The sequence below is a fragment of the Astatotilapia calliptera genome, chromosome 13, assembly GCF_964374335.1.
Source record: "Astatotilapia calliptera chromosome 13, fAstCal68.1, whole genome shotgun sequence".
NCBI lineage: Eukaryota > Metazoa > Chordata > Actinopteri > Cichliformes > Cichlidae > Astatotilapia > Astatotilapia calliptera.
In genome coordinates, this window is record NC_137434.1 from 17,792,820 (window position 1) to 17,811,417 (window position 18,598).

General features: G+C 41.9%; 1 protein-coding gene across 3 annotated transcripts in view; it reads left to right on the forward strand.

Moving 5' to 3' along the window:
• The first annotated feature begins 3,940 nt into the window (after window positions 1-3,940).
• dlg5a (discs, large homolog 5a (Drosophila)) overlaps window positions 3,941-18,598 on the forward strand; it is a 38,210-nt gene continuing 23,552 nt past the window's right edge. For all 3 annotated transcript variants that reach the window (XM_026189611.2, XM_026189613.2, XM_026189612.2), the window contains exons 1-4: window positions 3,941-4,674; window positions 15,978-16,046; window positions 17,299-17,473; window positions 18,015-18,158. In XM_026189611.2, the coding sequence (XP_026045396.2) occupies window positions 4,371-4,674; window positions 15,978-16,046; window positions 17,299-17,473; window positions 18,015-18,158 (692 nt within the window). In that variant the 5' untranslated portion in view covers window positions 3,941-4,370. The remainder of the gene's footprint in view (window positions 4,675-15,977; window positions 16,047-17,298; window positions 17,474-18,014; window positions 18,159-18,598) is intronic.

Consider the following 18,598-nt stretch of genomic DNA (forward strand, 5'->3'; position numbering starts at 1 on the left):
CCATGACTGTGGTGCTGTCAGATGCATGGGGGACCCTTAGGGAAGAGCCATGCTGGAGGAATCGCTTTTGATCACCTCACGTTAAAACTGACTAGAAATGGCAGAGAAGGTTTGAGGGCTTTAGATGGCTGTTTAGATTGCGATGGCTAAAAGTGTAATGAATCCTGAATGCGATTACATCAGTTTTGAAAAGATAATTTAGATGTGATTAGATTAGTTTTTTAAAATAAAGTGTCTCTGGCATGTCTATGCCAACATTGCAGTTTTGATATCATTACAACCATCAGCCTCTCATCTGTTGCAGGCGTCTAGCTGAAGGCTGTGTAATTCACCGTTAATTAAAAACCACGAATTGCCTAATTTACTGTCTGTTATGACTGATCTAATCACTTGGGAATCCTCTCACAGTGTCTGAGGTATTGTGGGGGAAAAGATGAAATTACATTATGAAACATAAAACTCTATAAATGACAGCAGCAAGCACATGCCCGTCTAACATTTCACTAAATGAGCATTGTGTATTCACTGCTTTGGGAATGCTATCACTCTCATGCATTCGTGCAGGAAATTAGTGTGAGAAGTAAGTGTCTAATAAACCAATTGCTTTGTTACTCTCAGCTGAGACAGCGAAGCTGATAATAAAAAAAGAAAAGAAAAAATACGCGAAAATGATTTGTTGTCTCCATTTGAGACAATTTGACCGGGATCGGTGATGGATATACTTGTTGACAGTCTTTTCAATAAAAGATAAAGCTATTATCTGCTGTGATCTGAGCTGCCTGACGTATAATTTGTTTAATAAAATTCAGTAAATTATCAGACAGCCACAAGCACCACCCTTGTAGTCTAAATAATAAACTCATTCATACCCCCAAGATAAAAAGGATCAGGCTGTCTTCTATATTTAAATGGGTTGTCCTCGGAAGTAGGATACAGACACAATTGTCCAATCAGTGTCAGCACTAGGGACCTGCTTCCCTTTGATATGAATGAATTGTAATTAATTTTTCATCTAAAGGGATAGCACATGGTTGCACAAGCTATGGAGCCAGCATGGCAGATAGACAGAAAGGAGGAGGTGTGGGTTTGGAGGCGATGTCACAATGAGATTCAGTGCATGCATGAATAAGGTCACGGTTTGAGAGGTATGCCCGCAGATGCTTGCCTCTGTGCCAGCAGTCTTTATTCATCTGTAGACTAGAGGCAGAGTGCATCCATCATCATCACACTGCATTTCACAAAGCCTAGTCAAATACACATATCATTTGTCACCGCATATACATTCACAAATGGCGTTTTGCCCTCTTCTGCCTAATCCTGCACACATACTTAGCGCGTAGAGTAAAACTGGTTGCAGTGCGGCTTGGTTTTCGAAGCAGGGCGCATAATGTGGCTTCAGCAGCAGCAGCATTATGCAAGGGCAAGATAAAAATCCCTATGTTTTTATCACTGCTTTAACATTTCTTCCAAAATAAAATTCCTAATGTAGTCAGTGAGGATTAGCATGAAGCTCTGCTGATTTGATGTGTCAGTGTTAAATCCAAAGATTAGAATAATGAATTAATATCACCCGGTTTATCAACCAGCCTATTTTTGGCAACATCTCTTTTTTTTTAGCTCTCAAATTCATCTCATGCACTGTGGTGACATAGGAGATGATTCACACTGAGGAAAGATATATGCTTTAGGTAAAACTAGCAAGAACATCCTCCATCACAAAGCCTTGCATTACGTAAATAATTATCATGTAATTAGCAACACACTGTCGTTTTGTGCCGGTTGACTGCATCAGTAAAATCTGACTTAGTAGAGTTCAATTTACACTTACTGCAGTAAAAAGTATAACAATGGCTTCAAACTGCAAAATCGTATTAAATCTTATTAAAGAATCAGAATCAGAATTTATTTATTGTTGTTGGCAAGTTTGTCCACAGGTTTTTGCACATATTTGTCTTGTTGTCATGATGCTGTTACACCCCGGCCTAGGCAACCGGAGTGCAACACGAAAAAAAGTAAAAATAAAGAAAAAAAAACCCACCAAAAAAAAACCCACTAAGGCTCTCCACCAAAGACGTCAAACTATTTACAACGGGGGGAAGATCGCGACCATGACACACTGAAACACAGGGTTTAAATACATAGAGGGAGCAATCAGGGAATGGACAACAGGAGGGAAACACAGCTGGGGCAAATCAGAACTGACGAGACAAGAAAGCGTAAACTGAAAACACTGAGATAAGACAGACTTTCAAAGTAAAGCAGGAAACACATTACAGTCACGCCTAAAACAAAACACTGACAACACCGAATCGTAACAGTTCCCCCCACCCAAAAATCAAACATTTAACCCCAAGTGAAATGTTTGATCAAAAGCGGATGAAGGCTGGTGGAGGCTGGAGCGGTCCCACGGACCCTCCAGCAGACGACGAAGGCTGGAGCGGTCCCCCGGACCCTCCAGCGAAGACGGATGAAGTCTGGAGCGGTGCCTCGGACCCTCCAGCGAAGGCAGACGAAGGCTGGAGCGGAGCCTCGGACCCTCCAGCGAAGGCGGACGAAGGCTGAAGCGGTCCCTCCAACGGACCCTCCAGCGAAGACGGACGAAGGCTGATGAAGGCTGGAGCGGTCCCACTGACCCTCCAGCAGACGACGAAGGCTGGAGCGGTCCCTCGGACCCTCCAGCGAACACAAACGAAGGCTGACGAAGGCTAGAGCGGTCCCACTGACCCTCCAGCAGACGAAGGCCGGAGCGGTCCCTCGGACCCTCCAGCAAAGACAAACGAAGGCTGGAGCGGTTCCCCGGACCCTCCAGCGAAGGCGGATGAAGGCTGGAGCAGTCCCTCGGACCCTCCAGCAGACGACGAAGGCCGGGACGGTCCCTCGGACCCTCCAGCGAAGGCGGATGAAGGCTGGACCGGCCCTCGGACCCTCCAGCGAAGACAGACGGCTGAAGCGGTCCCTCCCTCGGACCCTCCAGCGACGGCGGACGGCTGAAGCGGTCCCCGGGCCCTCCAGCGAAGACAGACGGAGGCCGAAGCGGCCCTCGGACCCTCCAGCGATTGGACGAGCCCCCATATGTTACACCCCGGCCTAGGCAACCGGGGTGCAACGTAGAAAAACAAAGATAAGGAAAATAAAACCACGAAGGCCCTCCACCAAAATCCCAAAACGAAGGTGTCTCAAACGAAAATATTAACAAACCCATTCACAACTATTTACAACAGACTATTTATTTACAACAAACACACCAAACTATTTACAACACGGGGGAGATCGCGACCATGACACACTGAAACACAGGGTTTAAATACATAGAGGGAGCAATCAGGGAATGGACAACAGGAGGGAAACACAGCTGGGGCAAATCAGAACTGACGAGACAAGAAAGCGTAAACTGAAAACACTGAGATAAGACAGACTTTCAAAGTAAAGCAGGAAACACATTACAGTCACGCCTAAAACAAAACACTGACAACACCGAATCGTAACAATGCAAAAATCCGTGATACAGAAATAGAATATATGGCATTTACTGTAGATATAACAAATAAATCTCTATATGAATATTAATAATATACATACTCAAAATAGGAATATATAAATGTATACTAACTAACTAGTATGTATATACTAACTAGTAGTTCTAATTTGTATTCTTATTACAGTACTGTAATAAGAATACAAATTAGAACGTTCCCCCTTTGGGTAGAAGTGCAGCATTTGTGGTTCTTTACCGCCATGTCGATATTTTTAATATTATTATTTAATATTTTCATTCTGTTCGTTGTGATTTTTTTCCACCTGGGATTTTCGACGTAGTACGGGGATGATGTGTACGCCCATTGAAAAAATGGGCGTGTCGTCGCGTCTTCCCCGCCTCATTTTGCCTTATATGGTCACCGAGCGGACCGTTGATTGACAGCGAGCAGCAGCTGCTGAGTTGCTCAGACATGGCGGAGGATACAGTGTAACTGGGCAGCAGCGGCGGAGTTACGTGAGTTTTCCCAGCAGTTGAGTCAGCAAAAGGCGCATGAAATGATACATAAAAAGAGGAAAATGTGTTCGGTTAAAGCGTACTCTGAAAGGGAACGAAAAACGACGAGAAGCGCCACACGTTGGTAAGATGGAAAAATGTATCGCTGTTTAGTGCAGTCAACAGCCTTGGGCAACAAATATGGCTTCTTGTGCCTTTTTCAGTATGCTATAAAAATTGTTCTCCCGTGCAACCTAATGCCGTGGTGGCTCCGGCGAAGTTCTGCAAGCCGCTACAAGTTAAGTTCAATAATCGCTCAGTACTTTTGATCGGAAAGGATATTGCATCCACTTGGCCGTCTGAGGTTAGCTGGGAAGCTACGGAACTACAGCGGATAGCAATGGAGCCAAAGCACAAAGAGTTGCTAGACCAGTGTCACCAGAACTTATTGGAGTCCATAACAGATGCGGACCGTGTGATCGAGCTGCTGATAGTTTCCGGTACTTTGAGTCAACTCGACAGGTTCGAGCTGGACCAGAACTGTTCGTCCAGCGCCGAGAAAGTCGACCACCTTTTGAAGATGCTGATGAACAAGGAGAGCGACCATTTCCTCGACCTGTGTGTGGCCCTGGAGAAGGCATACCCTGACCTGTATGCTGCTCTGTTCGGGAACAACGGGGGAGGACCTGTGGACCACTCCACCGGTAAGAGCTGAGACTCTCAGTTCTCCTGAACGGGTCTTCACTTGAATCTATAAATGAGTACTACTTACTGTAAGCAGCGACAATCTGGGTGGTCTCTCAGAAGAAACCGTGTGTGTGGATAGCTACACAATACTCAAGCTGGAAGCTTGCTTTGCCATGAGAAAGGTGAACGGGAAGAGGTTGTAGAGGGGGGTTGCAGCAGTGCTCCTTTATGCATGCTGTGAAATTTGTAAGAACTAATGGCAATGTGCAAATTTTTGTGCTGTTAAATGTGCAGAATATAAAGCACTAGCCTTGATCTTTAAACTGCAGGCTGGAGAAATAATGCACAAGCAAGGACTAAGGACTTTTGTCATTGCTCGCCATTATGCCCTCTCTTTACTCTACAGTCCAATAAAAATCATTACAATAGTGTAGAATTCGATTGAGTTGCTATAGCTTCAGAATATTTTAAGTGTTGATATCAGTGTTCTGTTTAAATAAAGTCAGACCACCTAATAACCACCACAAATTCTCATGTGTTGTTAGTGGCATGCGATGGCTATGGTACATTAGATTAATCCGAGTTGTTTCCATGACAACGGGTGTACCACTCACATGTTGGTCTGTACCTTGTGCGTGATGTGTGCATGCAGCCTGCCCATGCCTAAATGGATTGGTCTGCATCAGGCCACACTCCCCTTTTGGGGGAGCAAACCATGCTTTTATTCTAACAAGGACTGATTTTTTTTTTCTCCAGTTGTGCATTAATGCTGTATTTTTAATCAGAGTTTATTCATTGCATTCATTTCATTTGGCCTCTGTCCTCACAGCAAGTGCCCTCCTCTTCAGCGGTGTGGGTTGTTGTTGCATGGAGACAAAGGGCAACCAAGTGTAAAAGCCTCATCTAGTTTTGCCTGTTTTACTTTGTCTGAATGACTGAAGCCAGTGGCTTACAAACAGTGTCATGCCCCGAGGGCCTGAATGCAGGATGAGCCTTGAGATCCAAATCTGGGGAAGAGATGCAGCACCATGCTTGGCTTTTGATACATTTCACATTAAATGCAATGCAATGCAGGCAATGTTGAATAATTTTGAAGCCACCCTGTGTGAAACGGCTACAGTTGTGTCCATAGTTTACGGCTGCCAAGTTGTAGCACGCCTCACTTTACTACCAGCAAGTAGATCTTAGCAGGTAATGCTGATTTGGTCTTGCTGCTCTGCTGACTGGATCACTAATGCTTCCTTAAGCTTGATTACTTCCTTGTATTGACTGTTGCTGCTGCAGAATAACACACCTGCTGACATGCTAAGAAACACATTCACTGTGTTTCTGTGAGCAGCTGAGAGTCTGGTCTGGTCTGTTTGCTGTTGGCAGTACTTGGCAGTCTGGATTTGGGTTTTTCTTCACTTGCTCACCTTTATAGATCATAACACCGGGCCTCAGAGCTGACCTGCCTTGTATTAGGAGAATGCAAGCACAAATGATGAGTCTGGCTTGTCAGCCTGTGGTTATTCAACAAAGGATTAGGGCCTGCTCTCCTCTCTCTGGTATAAATTCTCTCTGTGAGACGCGCTTTATCGTACTTCTACAGTCCTCTTTATTAGCTGTCACGCTTTTGACTCCCTCTGCTTTGACTCAAGTGTTGTGCTTCTCTTTAATGTGCTCTTTATTATCTTTTAATATAGTAATTCGGATGATGCGATTACCATGTTTTAGCCATACTTGCAAGAGACTGAAGACAAGCTGCTCACGGAGCACCTTCAGGCAAAGAATCTGGTAGAAAAAGCACATATGGATGAAATCCTCAAAGCTGCGGTGTATCTGTGAACAATGCAGGGTGTGTAAAAAGAGAGAATATGAGTGTGATGAGTCTTGCTGATAGCAACCTGCTCTCAACTTGTTTTCCTCTCAGGCTGCCTGCCTGCTTTTGTTCTCAGATGTGCCTCCTGTGCCAGCTGAGCCTCTACACACACACACACACACACACACACACACACACACACACACACACACACACACACGAAATCATCCAAAGAAGCATCCTCAGCCCAAAGGAAAAACATACAGATGCACGCATAAGTACTGTATTCTTTAAAGCTCGGGCTCTGTAAATTATAAGTGTTTCAGTGGCAACCTGCAGCACATTTGCTGTAGAGAACACGCAAACACATTCATTATTTAGCCTGTTTTTGCGCATCTGTGTGCTGGGGGGACCAAGTCTGGCTTCCTGATTTTTGACAACATTTTTACCTCTCATTAAACGGCAAAGATTCCTTAGAATATTGTTTTGGCTTTTAAATGAAACTGAATGAATTTCATAAATTCATGCAATGGCAACAATCATGCTGTTTTGTTTTGTTTTTTTGTGCCTTATTTTGCATTATACCAACAGTGACGTACCTAAAGAAAAGTGTAGTAGAAAAGATGAAAGAAAAGTGTAGTAGAAAAGATGCACCTGCACACCCCCCACTCTTTTCAGAGTCTGACAGTGATTTAAACACACTGCAAGAGGAGGGTAACACAAATCTCCTGACAGGATGCAACATCCACAATCTTCTTCTGCTGTCTGTTTGCCTTTGCTTTATCAGTGGTTTTGGTTTTTGTTCCTTTATTGTCCTTTTCTGAGTCACAATCTATTTCCTTTAACTTTCTCTTTCTATGACCCATTATATTTCTTTCCCCCACTGAGTGGTTTCATTTCTCTGCACACTTAAATAAAAGGACGCGTCAGAAAGATAGAGGAGGGTGATTGAAAGAGGGAGTAAGAGAGCGGGAGACAACAGACCTTTTGTTGACAAGTTGAGCAGGCTCAAAGTGCCCAGTCAGCAGCTTGTTCTGTGTACAGCAGCCTAGGACATAGGCCAGTGTTATTGGAGGGGGAGTTTCTGTCCCACTCCATAAAACACGGTGGACAGACAGAGTGAGTTATGACCCCAACTCTCGTGTCATGGCAACTGGCCTTAAATATCTCCCATGGTCCAGACCTGACCTCACTTTCTCCGTCAGTGTCTGTCAGTGTCTGTCACTCTGTGATGCACACTGCCACTTACCTTGTCAACGCACTCTCCTTTCTTTCACCAACCGGTGTGCTTCAGTCTGTTGTGTTCTAGTTGCGCAGAGAAGGCCATCAGTTCAGCTCCCTTTAGTTTCTGCTTAGTGTGATTGATATTTGAGCAGATTCCACATGCATTTTGAGTGCAGGTGTGCATATTTATAAGTGCAGCGTTTACTCAGAATGTGGTGGTGCAGAATGGGCCAATTGCAGCGTTCTGTCCTCTGTTCCCTGTGTCAGACTACGTCAGTGGGAATTTAACTTGTATCCATAATATTAGAACTGCTTACGTAGATGACTTTCATCTTGTCACTGCACTTCCTTGGATGTCATTAACATACCTAAAGCCTAGATTATTCGTGCTCGTCTAAGTCTGCTAGGGTCTGAGTGACATAATTTTTGCATCAGTCCATGCGAAAGTCTGTGTGCCTGCCTGTTTTTTGTGACTGTGTGGACTTGTCTGCAGAGAATCTCCATTACAATGCAACAAGTACGCATGTCCCCCAGGCAGTGGGCTTCAAGTGGATTTCAAAGAAGCATAACAGGAACAGCTACTTGGCCATCAGGTCTTGGTTTGATACTCAAAAAAACATAATTGCTTTGTGACTTTAAATGGGGGCCATATTACTACAAGCCTGACTGCTCATCGCTGCCTTTTTTACCTGCTGAAGATCAGGCTCTGGCTGCTGTTTTGGGGTTGACATACAGTTAACTTTAACAACTTTAACGTCACTCGAGGTTCTTAGCATGCAAACGCAAAGCTAGCGATCTGTGCAGATGCTTGCAAATAGACGATGTTGTGCTAGCAGCCTACTCTTTCTGTTCTGGACACTCTTATCTTATTGTTATACTCTTATCTTTTCACGCAGTAAAAATAAGTGTCTATTCTCCTCTGTGCACACAAACTAATGTCAGCTGATTGTAAATGTGCAATCAGCTCGTGATGCAAATAAGTGAAGAGCCTCAGTAACGCAAGTCACAAAATAACAACATAATTGTAACTGTTTTGTTATTACCGAAGTTGATGCAGTAAATTGTTACGGTGTAACTGAAAAATGTGATGTGAGTACAGTAACAAGTTACTTTGGAACATGTTACACAGTATAATAGAGGCTTAACTGTTAATTAGATTTGATAATCAGCTGTCGTGAAGCATTTTTTTTAAATTTTATTTATTTATTTATTTATTTTTTAAAAATAAGATGAAGACTTTAAATTGCTGTATATCCGTATAACCATCAAGACAGGATGCCTCGTACTTTTTAGGACATTAATAGTGTGTCACTGACATTAGTGTTGGAACATTTGGCCAATTAATCTTCTAATCATTCAACAGAAAATAATGAAATCATTAGTTTCAGGGCCTTAGTTGAGTTGTAATTACCAGTTTTAATGGTATAGGGTTTCTTGTCAGTATTAACTCAATAAATCCATCTAATCAAAGCCAGAGATGCACAGTAATGAGTCTGACCTCACCACTTCCTTTGGGTCAGTGGTGTTGTTCCAATTTAATTCTATTGATTTCTAACAGGGTAAAATGTGTATTTTTTTTTTTATTTTTTTTTCACTTTTACTAGGATTAATATCTGATGGTGGGCTTATTGACACGCTGAATGCGAGATCAACAGCCAGGAGGCAGTATAGTGGAACAGAACTACATTACCATTTTACACATGTTTCTTCACTTCCTAATTACCCCACAAAGTGGAGGAAATGCCAGAATATAAATGTTTACCAGCATCGTGAAGTCATGGAAATGAATAGCTTCTCTCTTTGTTTAACCATCCTTACCCCCATTCTGTCTTTGTTGTGCTGTATTTTCTCTCTGTTTATATTTTTCTTCCACCTACTCTGTTTCCATTTTGGCGTCTTATCTTTCTCTCCGTCAGCTTGTATTGTCTCTTTCTTTTGTCATGTGATCTTGGGTCAAACCTAACCTATAATATAGGGGTGCAACGATACACAAAATTCACGATTCGGTTCGATACAAAAACAAATGTTCATGCCTTTTTAATTCATCATTCATTAAAATTATAAATATATATTTTAACTCAAAAGTACAGTTTTTAAATTTAATGTTGCTGAAACAACAAAATAAAAAAAAATTAATCTATCTGCTCGAGAAATAGCTCATCTTTGGAAAAGAGAATTTTTTACAGAGAAATGGCTCTTTCCAAAATAAAAGCTATACTATACGCTTCTTCTGGGCTATATTCTCAGCAGCATATTAAACATATCAGGTCCCCATAAGGAGAATCATGTGCTAACGGCTGTCTAAATGACTCGGGTAAAGTGTGTAGCATGTGTGCTTGTTGTTTTTGTCTGCTTCCACTTGTCTTTGCACTAGGACGATGTCGGTGTAAATGTGGAGTCATATTCGTTGTGTTCCCACTAGTGCTGTCAGGGTTAATCTCGTTAAAATCACATTAACGTCATAACGCGGCAAATCTCCGTTAACAAGTTACCGCGGATTTCCCCGTGCTTGGGGCTGGACGGCGTCAACACGTTAACAAGCTAACTGCGCTATCGCACTAGTTCCCACAAATTGAGCATTGCGTGGCACATCCGACATACTGTTTTACTTTTTTCCATGGCACACTTACCATCAGGGTCACGCTTCACATGAAAACCAAGATAGTTCCAAACGCCAGATCTGAATGAGGGTGGGGGAGGTTCAATTTTGGGTAGCACTGAGGTAGTTGCCATGTTGCAACGAGCTTAGCTTCTGTCTTGCTAGTTTGCGCTGCGCTCAGTGGATCTGCACTCGACAGTACAGCCTAGGCGGAGTAGTCGAACGCAGATCCACTGAGCGCTCAACACAGACTGTATCGTCAGAAGAAAAGTTGATTAAAATAAATAAAAAATGTTGTATTGTTCGATACATATGCATACTGAACCGAAAGCACTGTATCGAACGGTTCAATATCGATATGAGTATCGTTGCACCCCTACTATAATAATCATGATAGTAATCGTTATTGCATGTGGGTCTGCCTCTTATTGAAGATTAGATAAGACTAAAGTATTATGCGTAGTCGTGGTTAGTTGGTGATTTGTTATTTTACTTTAGATCAATTAGTGCATATGCTTTTAATATCAGACGAACGAAGGCGACAGAAAGTTCGAGGATTGGTTAGTGCTTGCTAATAATTCCACTGCATTAGGGCTCTGCACATGTAAGGAAACCTGAGAAAACACTTATATCAGCAAAGACTTTATAGCAGCTACATAGATTATTTGGGGGGAGTGGGGTGTTTTCTTTTATTATTTAGATACCTCACCAAGCTTTAGCATAATTGCTTCACACAGAGAACTGCAGTGTAGAATATTTTGCTTTTCCTGCCCAGAATTGTTAAAGTCCTACCCACCACATCTGCAGGTCTGAAAAATGATTATGTTCTTTTCTTCTCCTTTCTCTTGTTGACCTTTTTAAGAAATGATAGTTTGGCTTAATCACAGAGTTACCTCAACGCAAAATGAAAATGGTTTGTGAATCAACATATGCTGCCCTGTGATTAAACGCAAAGGGAACATCACAAAGGTTGCTGAAATTAGAGCAGTGGGGTTTTTCCATGCAAACTGGCTTTTTGGCAGTGTTTTGGCTTTTTCACTTGCTGAGGCATGTAACTGGTAGAGGGAGGTATGGTTTGGACTGATACTGATATTCACAGTACTTTTACTGATGCTGCTCTCCATATTTTGGGGGTAAAATCTAGACAACAGCAGTGTCTGTAGCCTTTTTCAACTCAATGGCAAGCACATCTGTTGTGTTTTTATTAATCACAGCTTCATAGCAAGCAGAAACGAGGACGTTTATAATTGTACCTCTGGGACCAAGTGCTATGCTAATTTTCCTACAATTCAAAATGTTAACAACCATGAGGAATAGAAAATTCATTATTTGTTGCTGTGAGGACAGCTCACACTAAATTCAAACTGACTTTGCAGAATATGCCTCATAGCAGAACAGTAGTTGGAGCAAGATTACTGATGTCTTCCCAATATAAGTTACCTACTGGTTTGCAAATGGAGCTAATTACAAAAATAAATAAATAATTTCCCCAAGGGATCAGTAAAGTATTCTGATTCTGAAAACAATGTGTGTATGTACAGAAATTTATTGCCATAGATCAGTGGCAGCATTCCTCTCAAAAACCTGTATTGGGCTCTTTCTGGCACCTTTTTTCTTTTTGACCCAACCCTTGGCACGAGTAAGCTGATCTAAAACAAATCATGCCTCATTTATGCTGAGCAAGGGTTCTTTGCATAAAGAAGCCACATTATGGTTTGCTCATAATAGGCTGGGATGGATGGCAGTAGCGTTTTTGTTTTTCTTTGGGGAGGGTAATGTTTCAAACTGTTTGCAAGGATCCATGATTACTATAAGGTTACATTTGGGTGATCTTGCTATTTGCTTGGTGGTAAAACAGATTTAGTTTTGACTCATCCTAGAGGACAGACTCAAGTCTAAGTGGAAAAAGGTGGGTGGGTGGGCGGGCGTGCAGTGGAGTAATCCTTGCTCATGACATCGTCATGTTTGACAGATTCGTGTTTACGCTAATTGTACACTTTTTAAATCAGACGATCGATCCTTTACCCCAGTAGTAAGGCTGAGCTGGCTCATTTCCCAGAATTTTCCATGTGGTGTCAGTGCCTCACCAGAAGTTTGGCACACTACTTTCTGAAGCTCCCCGAGTAGAGATATTGAGGTTTGGACATAAGCGTGTGTATATTTGTGTACCAGTATCATGATATAATGATTGGGGGGTGTTGTACACTGCTAATTTAAACAACATTGTCCTTATTGTGTGCAGAGACACGGCCAGCATTCGGAGGTCTAGCTTACCCAGCATAAATCATTCTTTCTGCTCTCTGGCTTAGCGCTGACACATCCTTCAGCCTCAGTTAAGCACACTGTAAAATGAGTGGGTTGTTGTCAACCGTGTTATTAGTGTTGCTATTGTTTGCGCTTCTGTGGTTAAATGGCTGTAAAGCTAAGGATGGTGAAGGAGAAAGGGCACAGACTCTGCTAGCCTCAACTTTGTTTTAATCACTGTTGCTCACTGACAGTGAGAAGAGCTGACAGTGGCTAATAAAGAAAAGCGCACTGTATTATTTTTGGAATGCTAATGCTGCTGCTCTACCAAGTTGCCCCAAAATGTTTGTCTGTAGAGGGCTTTGAAATATCACAGTTGCCTTGCTTGCTTTAAATCAGAAGCAATGAGGCTTGTCAATGTGCTCTAAAAAAATAAGGGGTTTTGAAGCGGCAGCAGCAAGGAGCCCATCTCACTGATAATCATGTGTCTTTACTTTAGGGGGAAACTATCTCATTGTCAGAATTTTCTGGAATTGATGAATAATTTAGTCTCAGCCACTGCAGGAGGCAGAGTTTGTATCTTTCTTTGATTAAGGCTTTCCTCCAACTCTCATGCCGTCCTCTTTGACTATTCCTCTCATCCAGTTTCACTATGGCAACTTATGCCATCTCCTTTTATGTCCTTGAGAACATAATCTCGTTGTTTGAAGCAACTTTTGGTAGTGATCCCAATATTTATTTATTTATTTATTTTTCATTTTTTGATTTTTTTAAAGGGAAGCAGATGGGCAAGTGGGGAAAGCGGAGCTCCTTAGGAATGGCAAGTACTCCCCTAACCTATTTAGGTGACTGTGACAGTCTTTTGTTACCATTGCATCAGGTCTTCTACTGGATTATATTCTCACCTCAGAATGCATCTCTTTTGTTGGCATTTGTTTACCCTGTAGACCATCGGTGGTTTATCGGTATATTGCTTCAGTTTTGAATTTGTGTGAAGTCAATGTGTACTGGCATTGCCTGAAATATTATATTAAATATCAGTATTAGTAATCGTCAAGAATTTCAGTCTGTGCACCCCGTGTATAATATCTCCTGATAAAAGCTGTCATGTTTCTATTTATGAGGCTGAAAGCAATCTTTCAGGTCTCATCTGTCCTGTGTGCCTCCTATTGGCAGACTCAATCGGATTCTACCTCTGTAGAGCATCAGATCTATGCCGCCTTAATGGATGTCTGTTTTATTGATGCAGTGAACATGCTTACAAATGATTAGCCTCACTTGTTGTGGCTGGTGCTAATTGGTATCAGTGTCTAAAAGCTACAGGAAAACTCCAGTGCTGTTGACCCTCAGATCAACGGCTGGTTCATGCCAATCAGGTGTACAGTTGTTGGGGTGCTTATGGAATTAACTGATTAAAAAGCAAGCAAGCAAGCGTTCTATGTTGATATTCATTTTGTTTTCCTTGATTTAGATGTTGTTTAGAAAAAGGGTAGATAAATCACCTGCAGCTATGGTCTGACAGGCTGGGAGTGGAACCAGGGAGTCGAGTGCAAAAGGGAATTTTTACCTGTTCTGTATGTATCCTAACTACTCTATTAGATTGCCCCAAGTAGCTAGATTTGTAAGATCTTTGTTTGTGCCAAAAACAGCACAAATTGAGGGTTTTGTTCCGTTCAGTATTTTATTTTTATTCCTTCAAGGTTTAGAGCTGACATTACCTCCCATTGGCTCATGAGTTTTATTCTAAAACCCTAACCGTCACGTACTGGGTTCAAGAAGTCAGTAGTTGCTTTTGGTTGCTTTTAGTTGCCTCTTCGGAAATGCACATGAGCCTTTTGCATAGCTGGGTTGTAGAGAATTAATGCTGTGCAACCCCACAGTGGTGCTCATTGTGTCTGATGGAACAATATGAAATCAAAGCCGTGTGCTCCGAGCACTTCATGGAGTAAAAGTGTTGAGCATCGGGGAACGTCAGAACAGATTAAAAGCCTTTCCGCCCTGCTTCTCTCTATTTTCACAGTCTCTCTCCTTACTTCTCTCCCTCCTTATCGCCTGTGCAACTTTAGTTAGGCTATCTCCTTTTATCTGTTCTGCTCTGTTCCATGCCTTCTTCATGTTTCTCCTTTTGCACCCCTCCCTCCCTCCTCTGTCTGCGGGGCCTAAGATGGAGTGGCTCAGTCGCACAGAGCTCATAGTTAATTAGGCTTGGCCTTGTCACACATTGAGGGCTGGAGCCAGAGCTGTAGCTAAACCCAGTGGGGAAGCAAGGACAGAAATGGAGGTCTAGAACTATTGGCGTCAATTGCTTGCTGCTGACAGCTACCAATCCCTTGTTCTCCTAAACCCTCTGTTTGGCTTTCATTTATCACATCAGATTAGTATTATCTCAGTTTCATTGTGCTTTTTTTTTTTTTTTATAAATTACCTCGGCGTCATTTCCCCCCCCACTTTAACAGTGCAGACAGGACAAATTTAGTGTTGTAGACGTGTGAAAATGCAAAACATTATCATTGGTTCCAGTTTCTCTAATACGAGTATTTTGTATGCTATATATCAATATTGTATTTAAAAAAAACAAAACACTTCAGTCCCTAACTGCATCAGTATCTATTTTACATTTCAGATTAGAGATTGTGCAATTCATCACAAATACTAGTATTACAAAATTACACAAGTCTGAATGTTTATACTAGTGCAACTGTTTACTCAGTATGATATTTGCAAGATGACTGTTACACACAATGATCGTCTGAGTGTTTTTGCTGAAGATAACAGTCTAGCATTTGGAAAGTAAAAACTTAATAGAAAAGTGGCTAGTTGGTGAATCTAAGAAAGCTGTAGAGGACGATGGATGATGCATTTTGCAATAAGTCAAAGATGTGTTTTTTAAGAAAAGGGCAGTTTGTGTTGCCAGCCATGTTTATGTTACCCTTTGAAGCAGGGACTCTGCATTATAATGGCGATCTGTAGAGTCTTTCCTATGGATTGTGGTAGCCTGTGTGAAATATCCCCTAGCTTAACGTTGTGCATAGCTATTCAGATAGAGAATCATTTTCTCTCTGCTGCTCTCTTTCTCTCTCTCTCCTACTCTCTCTATGTGCTTGACATAAAAAGAGAAAATCCCATTTCAGCCGTGACATTCTGCCTGTGTAGCAGAAACATACAGGGACTATACATCAAAGCAAGGCAGAGTGCACAGTGAGGGAACGGAGGTTTAATGACGACAGGGGTCTGGAGTGATAATATAGAGCTGCTAAGGAGGAGAATTGAAGTTATTATTCCAAGTATAAACCCAGTACCGCATTTATAATACAGCTGTGCAGGGAATATGAAGCTGGCTATGTAATATTCATTTCATTTGGCATTTTACCGGCAATTAATTCAGGCTCGTGTGTAAGTGGTTCATCATTCTGTCGGTGCTGTAAGTCTGACCGCATCGCTTTTCTTGGCAGGTTCCACGTACAGCGTTCTCTCCACAATGCCCTCCGACTCAGAAAGCAGCAGTTCCCTCAGCAGTGTTGGTATGTATAACGACCCAAGAAGCCTTTTTAAGAAGTTATTTGTCATGTCAGGTCACACTGGTTCTGTATGATGCCCACAGTGCACTGTTGGGAAGCTGTTTACACTGATATTGGCGTAATTCCTGTAGCGTTACAGTGAAGGATCTAGCGGTTTTATTTCTCCTTTAAACCCACCATTGGGGCACTCGCCACACATCTCCCGTTCCTTAAGCCATGTTTTCCTTTCCCTAGGCTTGACAAAGGTCCAAATGACTCAGCTGTGTTACATAAACCTCCAAAAGGTCCAAAAAAATGACTCAAAGATGAACATAATCCCCAGATTTCCTGCCCTGGTTCATGTTTCAAGGAAAACAACCCAGAACGTGACTTGTAATGGTGTATATATGATTTATGAGACTCGATCTATGTGGCACCACATCAGTGACACTCGGTTTAAAAAAAAAAAAAAAAAAATCTGAAATATAAGAACATATTTTCCATAAAACAAGATTTCAGTGGATTTGTATTGCAGGCATTTATGTAGACATTTAATTTGATTAAAGATAAATCTCTGGGGACCTTGTTAAGAAAATACCAGAGATACAGCACAAACCTTTCATTTTTTTTCTTTCCTTTTTTACATCTGACATTACCAAAGGTGTAGTCTTTTAAATCGAATGTAATTCCCACCAACTTTTATTGCACAGCGTCTCAGGAAAAACCCCTGGCATATTATAAAGGAATTTCTAAACAACCAGGTGCTGCCCTCACAGCTGGATGGGACTTTTGCTTCCTAATTCTAAAGTTGGGAGCACACTCTGACCAAGTATCCTTTCTGGATGGGTCATAATGTTTAAATTTGATGTTGTTTTGAGGCACAGAAAAGGGAATGCATTCAGTGACATCTGGACAGTTGTATGTCTGTTTCTTTCCTGGGTTGGAATTAACCATTGAGGGTGACACTGTGTGTAAACACGATCTGTGATCTTGCAGGAAATTATGTCTGTGTGTCTTTATTTGACAGAAATCTGTACATTTTCTTAATTTGGTCATAGAAAATCTATTATACCTGAAGAAATGAACAAAACTAGGAAGAACTCATTTTCACAATCCTACTCCTTCATGCTTTGTCTCTCGCTAAAGACTCTTGGGGGGCGAAAATAAATAAAATCCTCTAGGCAACTTCTTAATGATAAAACAAATTTATGAGATAAAACAATCCAGTGTGTGATAAATGGTCACGGGCTTCTCAGTAATGTGTTTACCGTTCCAGGTTCTCCTGTTAATGGTGAAGCATCCTCCCCACCCCCAGCTATCAATGACAACCGGCATTCCGGTGACAACCTGGACACCATCTTGCTGCAGCTCCGCCAGGTGACCAGGGAGCGGGATGAGCTTCGTAAGCGTCTGGCGTTGGCATCGCCTGGGACCACCTTCGACGACTGCAGGTGCAAATCTTGGCCTGTTTGCCAAATTGTTGTTGTTGTTGTCACTGTTTCTTGTTACCTCCTGGTAACACTTTTTTTAAATTTGCCTCATGACTATAAAAGTGTTGACATTCATGCCTCCCTTTTCTGCCTAAATGAAAGGCATCAAATCTGGGATTCATTGCTCTTTGAATCAGCAGAGCTCCACTGGTATTGTTTACTCTCTCTTGGCTGTCTTCAGTGCTGGCTGCCATGTTTAATAATTCTCACCTGTCTGGGAAAATGTTGACCTTGCCTTGCAGAGAGAGCACATTGACACTGACGGCTTAATAAAGTTTAATGTGCTCTAGAAACAAGATGTTTCCTTTGCAACACATGATACCAAGGCTAAAATGCCTATATGCACGCATAGTTTTAAAGTATTGTTATTAGGATTAAACATGTCAGTACTATGCATTTTTGTACAAAGAGAAGGTCAGCTCTTTTATCTGCGATGTGCTTGGGCACGCTATCATTCAAGGCTTGTGTAATAAAATTTTGGTTTGGTGCCTTTCTTCTTAAGGCCAAATTCCAAAGCCAGTCATGACTATGAGCGTCTAAAAAGTCAGTGCATTGGGGCCATGGCAGATCTGCAGTCTCTGAAGAACCAGCATACTAAAACACTCAAGAGGTGCGAGGAGGCTGTGAAGGAGGCTGACTTCTACCAGTAAGTCTTCCTTGCAACGAGTTTTGTCTTTCTTGTTGTTGATGAAGGACTCTGTTGTCATATGTATCTCTGTTATGCAGTTTGTGCTCATCAGTTGCTTAGATTTCCATTTGGTATCAGTGGTAAGTGTTGTTCAGAACCGTTGTTAAAATGAGAATATAAACAAGCTTGGGGTGGGATTCTGCAATCTGCTGCTTTTCAGCATTGAAATAATCAAGTTTTATTGCGTTGTTTTGCTGCAGCTGTAACAAACACTTGCGTGGTGTTGTAGTTAACCCGACTGAAAGAACATCGCTCGGAGCTACAGTCGGCTTTCACGTTTAAAGGGAACTGGCACTACAATATAACAACGTGCATGGTTTTAAAAGCTTGGAAAATGGAGCCATTTATATGATTGAATCATTCAGCCTCATAGCTTGTGAGCCCAGCCAAAATTTCTG